Genomic DNA, 8,752 nt, shown 5'->3' on the forward strand with positions numbered 1-8,752 from the left:
AGCAGAAAAGCCAGAAATGGCCACTGCACTCTCTGGGGCTGGATGGGGTGACCCATCCTTCCCTTAAGATCTTCACTATCCAGCAGCTGCCCCACACCCTCCTATTGTGGTGAGGTAAGAGAGCTCCTCACCCAGCCTGGCAACAGCTGTCTGAGCATCTCTTTGCAGTCTACGAAAACGCCAAGGAAAGCTCCCGACTGTGAAGCCAGGATGATCGGGAACAAACAAAGACAATGATTAACACTTGGTTTAAAACCTTTGATCTAGCTGGGCAGTGGTGGTGCACGCCTTTAATCCCAGCACTCGGGAGGCAGAGGCAGGCGGATCTCTGTGAGTTCTAGGCCAGCCTGGTCTACAAGAGCTAGTGCCAGGACAGGCTCCAAAGCTACAGAGAAACCCTGTCTCGAAAAACAAAAAACAAAAAAAAAAAAAACCTTTGATCTATTTTCTGTGTTTGATAGTATGATCAATCTAAAAAATAAATAGTTATATATGACTTAGTTTCCCTTTAACCTGGATATTTATGCACATATATATTCAGTTTATATACCCACCAAAGTTGATTTCTCTAATATGTACTATTTATAATCTAGCTTCTTTTTATCAAATATTCCTGAGTATTTTATTATTTTGGGGTGTGTAAGTGTGTGTTGACCACAAAGTCTAGAAGAAGATACTTGAATCTGAAGTTTCAGTGAGCAGTGAGCCATCCAACCCCAGCGCTGGGAACCTAACTCAGATCTTCTGTAAAAGCAAGGACTCTTAACCCAAAGGCCTCTCTCCAGCCCATATACATAAGTATTTTAATATAGTAGAATATTCTAGATTTTTCATCACCATCAAAACTGTTTTATACATCAATGTACAAGTTACAGATTAAAGTTTTCAAGCTAAAAAAGCAAGATCAAGAAATTTTGTAACATAATTCAGTTCCGGAATTAATTTTATTTTTAAAATGTCAGTTAAAAGAAAAGAAGGTTCTCTACAATGATATCAGTGTGTCAGCTGAGGGCAGCTGAAGAGTTCAACACTCCGGGGGAGCCTGTGCATGCAAGCCATTCCCAGAGGGAAACTTCCAGGAGGCCGGCTGTTGGCTACGAGTCTGAAGATGGCATCAATAGCAATAGAGGAAGTGCACACAAGGCCCTGCACAGTGTAACAGATGATTCCTTTGTGCACAGCAGCTAAAGAGGAGAGAAAGCCTGAGAAAATGGCAGTCATTAGACTCTCTCTGCCAGCCAAGGCTGGGCAAAACCAACAGAGGTGTCAAGAACCCGGCCTTGAGACTGGGCCAGGACTGTGGGAAGGAGATCTGAGGGAAATTGGAGGAATTAAACTGAAAGGAGTCTACCTGTCATGACAGTTACCAGATTCTAATGTCCAAGGGAAGACATCTTGCTAGCTGAAAAAAGAAACTGAGTCAAAGAAGAAGGACTGACAAGGGATCCACCATCGGGATGGTGTTTTAATCTAAGGACTGACAAGGGATCCACCATCGGGATAGTGTTTTAATCTAAGAAGGACTGACAAGGGATCCACCATCGGGATAGTGTTTTAATCTAAGAAGGACTGACAAGGGATCCACCATCGGGATGGTGTTTTAATCTAAGGACTGACAAGGGATCCACCATCGGGATAGTGTTTTAATCTAAGAAGGACTGACAAGGGATCCACCATCGGGATAGTGTTTTAATCTAAGAAGGACTGACAAGGGATCCACCATCGGGATGGTGTTTTAATCTAAGGACTGACAAGGGATCCACCATCGGGATGGTGTTTTAATCTAAGAAGGACTGGCAAGGGATTCACCATCGGGATAGTGTTTTAATCTAAGAAGGACTAACAAGGGATCCACCATCGGGATGGTGTTTTAATCTAAGAAGGGACTGACAAGGGATCCACCATTGGGATGGTGTTTAAAGCCCAAACCACCAGCTTCATGTTCTGCTTCTTCTGTGCTTTATTTGTAAATGGACCTTTAATGTCTTAATTTTCCTAGTCTGAGCCACATAATGGGATACCAATGATGACAACTCAGAGGGAAAAAAACCAAACCTGTATCCTTTCTGTAGAATGGAGCATTAAAGGAATGCAACAATGAAGAAACACAATCAAAGAACTTCTGCTCATATTTTAGCAAGAAAGGCTCATGAGTAACAGTGGCAAGAATGAGAAAAGAGAACTGTTCCTGCTTAACAAGTTGAAACAGATCATCCTGAAACTCAGTTGCAGGATAATTTGAGGTGTATCAGTTTGTTTCAAATGTCTTACTGCCACAACCTCCTTTGAGAAGTCAAGAAAGACTAATGACTTCAGAAAGTTCTGTCACATCTTATAAAGCCACAGGCTCTTAAAATACAAACTGAAATTGAATTGCTGGGTGTTTACTCCAGAGAGAGCAAACTTATGTTCAAACAAAAGCCTATCAATTGACCCTTTTCGTCAAGATGGCGCCGAAAGCGAAGAAGGAAGCTCCTGCCCCTCCCAAAGCCGAAGCTAAAGCGAAGGCCTTGAAAGCCAAGAAGGCAGTGCTGAAAGGCGTCCACAGCCACAAAAAGAAGAAGATCCGCACATCGCCCACCTTTCGGCGTCCCAAGACCCTGCGGCTACGAAGGCAGCCTAAATACCCCCGGAAGAGCGCGCCCAGGAGGAACAAGCTTGACCACTATGCCATCATCAAATTCCCCCTGACCACCGAGTCAGCCATGAAGAAGATAGAAGACAACAACACACTTGTGTTCATTGTGGACGTCAAGGCCAACAAGCACCAGATCAAACAGGCTGTGAAGAAACTCTATGACATCGATGTGGCCAAAGTCAACACCCTCATAAGGCCCGACGGAGAGAAGAAGGCGTATGTTCGGTTGGCTCCTGATTATGATGCTCTGGATGTTGCCAACAAGATTGGAATCATCTAAACTGAGCCCAGCCGGCTAATTCTAAATATAGACTTTTTCACCATAAAAAAAAAAAAAAAGCCTATCAATTAATGCTCATAGCAGCTTTGTTCATAATAGCTCCAAACTCAAAGCAGCCTGGATGTCCGTCAGTGGGTAAGGACTGATCAAGAAGAGTTGCCTTCCTTCCACCGGGGGATGCTACTCAATGATAAATAGAGTGAGCTACTAGGACGCTCAGCAACAACCTGGGCAATTCTGCAGAGATTTCTGCTGGAGGGAAACAAATCTCAAAATTCAACAAACAGCATGATTTCATTTCTATACCATGCCTTATATCACACAATTGCAGAGACAAAGACCTGAACAATAGCTCTCAGGGTTTAGGGGAAGAAGAGAAGTGGGTGTGGTTAAAGAACATGTAACAGGAAGGATCATGTACTTCTGAGAGTGGTTACACACATTTGCCTGTGGCTCAACTTCATAGAACAAACACAACACATACATACACATGCATATACACACATATGCACACGCATGCACACATGCACCAGAATATGAAGTCTGTTTTACTAATGGTGCCGGTGTTGATTTCTTGAGTTCCATGTTGTTCCACAGTTACACAAAATGTTACAGGCAGAGGGAACACCAAATCCCCATCCAAACTGTTGTTTATGTTTTACAACCTTCCTGTGCTGGCTACGTGTGTATAGTCACAGCCGCCGTGAGTTCAGTTGAACAATGCCCTGTCACACCCAGCAAGCACACTTCACTGAAGATGTCCACCACCTCCAGCTCCTACAATTTCTCCGCTTCTTCCATGCTGATCTGTGAGCCTTAGGGAAAAGCCTCTTAATCAATGATGATTTCAAAATCAAGTTTCTTAAAAGGCAGGTCAGCACATGCATTCTGATATGGAAATACACACTGACGGTATTAGAGTCAAATAAAATTATGGTCCCCTGAGGGTGGAAGAAGAGAAAGGTAAAGAAAAGAGAATTCTTTTTCCTCAATATATTTCCATTCAATTGTGATTTCCACTTGATATGCTTCTATACATTTCAGATTTTTAGAGAATGAATACAGCACTTTTGTCATTTAAAAAAGCAAATGAATATAAAATTACTTTCTCCGAGTCTGTGGGCCCTCTCTCCCCAGTTTATATACAGTTTTATGCAGACCTTTAGACACCTCATGGATCTAAGGCTCATCATCCATGGGTCTCTTGAAGTCTGTGTGCCAGCTGGTCAGAAGCCCCAGCCCTGAAAATCAGGGTGCCTACACACATGGAGAAAAGTGGACTCGGGGGACTTACTAAACATGCTCAGTAATCACCCCGGTCTCTGTTCTCTGTGACTCCTAGTTGTCCTCACGTGGGAAATAAAGATCCTGTCCTTTGTTGTTTGGAAGTGACTGGATGGGACCTCTGCACTGAAACTTTAGGAGCCACACCAAGGGTGATCTCAACAAACATGAAGGAATACATTAACATATAAATGACTTATTACTAAGAGTGCTTAGAACAACATGAGGAGAGAGAATGATCCTCTGACCATGTGTTTACTAGCTACGTTCCCAGGCAACACACCAGACTTTGGAAACAAGGCAGTGGGAAAGCAGACTTCTTTTCCATGCAGACACTGCACGAAGTGTGCCTGGCCTGCTTACCGGAGAGCGCCCCATCTTGCTGGAAAACTTCCAGGAGGGAACTACAAGCATAAAGTGTTCGCAAGAAGTATTGACTCAATGCCTTCAGAGATCAGTCCTTAAGGAAAATAGAACAAACAAATGTATGAAGAAATATTCGATGCACACGTGTGATTGTAGCATGTTATGTACATTTATCATACATTCATACACAATCACTCAACTGGAGCACTTTTCTACAACAAGACACTATATCCAATCTTCTGAACCAAACATGGCAAGGAGAGCTAAAAGACTCACTAATCCAGCCAAATGACTCCTCTTTGTTCTTTTTGGCTGTAGGAATTCCTACAGTCAGTAGCGTTTAAATTACCCGCCCGGTTGGGCGTGGCCTCTTATAGTACACATGCCTATGTTAAGTGGGCATCCAGCCTCTCTTCTGGTGGTATGATTTGGTTCCTGTTACCCGTTGGTGCAGATGATTGTGATCTGTGAGTCTACCCCTAAATAAATAACCCTTTATTATACTCAATTCTGAACTAGTATGGGATTTCTTTTTAGCGTTCTTCTTCACTTTTTAATGGACATCTTTATGGGAAAACTACAAGGGGACATTAGTAGCACTAATAGGAACAAGTCTAGTAAGAAAACACATGAAATATTCAAAATATTAAAATTGAGAAGCAAGAAAGCACATAACACATGCTGATAATAATACTGACTCCTAACTGACTTGGATCTGGAACCGGCCGTTCGGTAACTGTATGAACAAGGGTGTTGCCCAAGTCTCTGGAGGCTCTGTCTCCTCGCCTGTATAACTGGTGTATGATTGAGCTGAAATACGGAATGAATGAATTAAAGCATCATAAAATGTATATGAAGTTTTGGTGAGCATTTTATATTAGCCAAAGTCCTCCAGAGAGTCAGATGGAAGCAATATGATAAATAGAAAACAATGAATTTATTATGAAAAATGGTTCAGATCACTTATAGGGACTGGAAATCCAGTGGGCTGTCATCTTCAAGCTGAGACACCCAGGAACTCTGGTGGTGAACTCAGTCTCAGTTGGGAGTCCTCTGTGCCATGGAGCCAATGTGTAAGTTTCAACCCAGGGGCAGAAGACCCATGTCTTAGGTGAGTGGTCAGACAAAACAAGAGAACCCAGCCTCATGCATCTTTCAGTTGTTTTCAGGCCTTAAATAGATTGTGATGTTCTCAGTTACGCTGAGGAGGGACATAGCCTGGTCAAACTGTTCATTTCCTCCCAAAGCTGCTCTGTAGACACACCAAGAAGCGAGGATTAGCCAGAAAGCCAGCCATGGTGGCACACGCCTTTAATTCCATTACCAGTTATCATGGCACACGCCTTTAATCCCAGTATTGGAAAAATGTAGACTAAGACTGCTCATTTGTTCCTAGCTGCCCAGACCAGAATAATCAAATAGAAACCATATTAATTACAACACTGCTTGGCCTATTAGCTCAGGCTTCTTATTAACTAACTCTTACATCTTAAAGTAACCCATTTCTATTAATCCATGTATCAACACAAGGCTGTTGCTTACTGGTAAGGAACTGACGTCTATCTCCTTTGGCAGCTACATGACGTTTCTGACTCTTCCTACTTTCTCTCTATATTTCTGTTTGGATTTCCAGCCTGGCTTTATTCTGCCCTGCCATAGGCCCAAAGCAGCTTCTTTATTAACCAATGGTAATAAAAACATATTCACAGTATACAGAGGGGAATCTCACATCAGAAAGGCAGAAGCAGATACCAGCCTGGTATATAGACTGAGTTTCAGGACAGCCCCAGCTACCCTGGGAAGCCTTGTCTCAAAAAACTAAAATAAAATATAAAATAAAAGTATTAGCCAGATATCTGGGCATCCCACACCCAGTCAAATAGACACATCAAAATAGCTGTCACATATTTTTTGGGTTGAAGTCAAATACTATGGTATTTAGAGGAACTTTGCTTTGTTTTCTGACAGAAGAAATAGATAATAATCTACCAAATGGTAAAATCTCTCCCTTTCTCCCCATGCCACGAGAATCCAGAGGTCAAGGCACAGAGAGAAGGCAAGGCTAGGACACAGTGCTGACGTCAGGCCCAGCTGCTTACAGACTTGTGCTTGTGCCTTAAGACAAATACCAAATTAGATCCAAGACTCGGTAAATGAGACAGCCTGCCAGCGGGGAGGTCGGACTTCACAGATAAACCCTGCTGTGCCTGTGAGGGGCTCTCAATAAAGAAGACTCATAACCAGTGCTGGGCTTTCAGAAGAATATCAGCCTGCCCCATCAGTACTCTGGGGAAAGGACTGAGGTGACAATCCTGAACCTATTGTACAGAAAGGGGCCATGATAACCAAGGCAAGGAAGGCAAAACGTCATGAGCCATAACAGAGTAAGGAGACCACAGAAATGACAGGGCCATTATAAAATAAACTATGAAAATAAACATGAGAAATTATTACACATAAAATATAGTAGGCATGTTCCCTAAGTTGCTTTTATATTTGATAGGCCAAACAATCATGCAAATATATTTGTGAAAACTGTCTATCCCACAAGAAACTGAAGATCAAAGAAGTAAACCTCTTTTTAAAAAAATAAAATTACCAATCAAACATAGCGGCAGCTGCCTGTATGCCCAGAACTAGAAAACATAGTGTGTTCACAGCTATCTTGAGCGGGAGAGGGGACTGCATTCAGGATGTATTGTATGAGAGAAGAATAAGAAATAATAATACCGAGGACTGAGATATAACCAGCACTTGCTTAGCATGAACAAGACGTAAAGTTTGATTTTACAAAAGCAGAAAAGAAGGAAGAGAGGGTCAGATGGGTAGAGGGACAGAGATAAAGAGTGAGATTATATGCCTGCATTACACAGTCAAAAGGGCAGGATTTGAACCCACATCTCCCTGACCACAAAGTTTATGGTCACCTCCTTAGACAACTGTGGTAGGCATGGGAGATGGCGTCTTCCTTTCTGGACACATCGGGAGGCCTCCACCCGAGCCTGTTCAAGGAGTACAAGGCACACTAAAGTTGGGCCAGGGCATCAGCGTTAGAAAGCGGAACCTGGAAGTTTTCTGGGGGTTTTGTAAGGCTTGAGTGAAGGATCAATAACAGATCATTTCTCCTTACTGACTCTCACACTTGTGTGCTGGGATGTAGCCACGTCTATCTGAAGAGCCAGCACAGCACTTTTAAAAGGATGCACAAACAGAAGAAAGCTGCTGTTCTCTCTAGTAAGCAATATTTCCGTGGCAAAGCACCCCGTGAATGGTTTGCGAGTACAAAGCAGCCAGCGTGTGAATAGCTTGTTACAATATCACCCGCGCCTTCCACATGGGAAGGAAGCACAATGCTACCATAAGCAGATACTAAGAGAGCACAGATGCAGGCGCTGATGTCTGCTTAAATGCTGTCCCACACCCTCCCCCCAAAAAATCCCAAAGCACTGTGCCTGCATAAATCGCGTATTTTATGAATCACTGCCATTCTAGCAACCTCACAGTGAAAGCGCAAGCCTTTGATGTGAATGGATCTTTCTAAAGAGTTTCTTTCCTCTCAGATAGTCATTTATACTTGGCTGTGCATCACAGCCAAACGGGGCTTCGCTTCCCAGACTGCCCCAATGGCAGCCTGTGTTCACTGCGGCTGAAGTCCAACTGTAATCCGGCGGGGTGGAGGGGGGTGAGGAGGCCTCCATCGCCACACTGCGAGCATCCAGCCCCACATTCAACACTTTCACTTCCACAGCGGTTTTCTAGAGCCAACAAATATATCCAGCTATACGATTCTATGCTTTGTAAAAGGTGACCTATACTTTCTTTACAAATGCAGTTTCTCTAATGAAAATATTGTAATGTCAGTCCATGCAAAGCAAATGCATATTAATATGCGTTTACATCTGTCTCCTATTAATATTCATGCCTGAATCCACATCCCTACACAAAGCCAATTTTCTGACCATCTGTGTGATGGCTGGTGGATGCAATGAATAAATTTTATTTGTGAGGAGAGCGATAAATCATGTATCTTCAGTTTTTCACCCACAATCTTTCTTCTTAGGTGCAAGTGTTTTAATCATATTTTGGAATATTTCAGCAAATGAAACCAATTAACCCTTTAACATTCCTACAGACACTGGCAATTTTGTAAAGGTCAAAAACGGCAATCTCAATAACGCTTGCCC

The 8,752-nt window shown here is 42.8% G+C and overlaps 1 protein-coding gene across 1 annotated transcript; it reads left to right on the forward strand.

The window, feature by feature from the left end:
- Positions 1–2,438: 2,438 nt before the first annotated feature.
- LOC142846432 (large ribosomal subunit protein uL23) lies at positions 2,439–2,971 on the forward strand. Its single transcript, XM_075966943.1, has one exon. It carries the CDS (start codon positions 2,448–2,450, stop codon positions 2,916–2,918), a length of 471 nt encoding a protein of 156 aa, XP_075823058.1. The 5' UTR covers positions 2,439–2,447; the 3' UTR covers positions 2,919–2,971.
- The last annotated feature ends 5,781 nt before the right edge of the window (positions 2,972–8,752 follow it).

This window comes from Microtus pennsylvanicus, chromosome 3 (genome assembly GCF_037038515.1).
Source record: "Microtus pennsylvanicus isolate mMicPen1 chromosome 3, mMicPen1.hap1, whole genome shotgun sequence".
Classification (NCBI taxonomy): Eukaryota; Metazoa; Chordata; class Mammalia; order Rodentia; family Cricetidae; genus Microtus; species Microtus pennsylvanicus.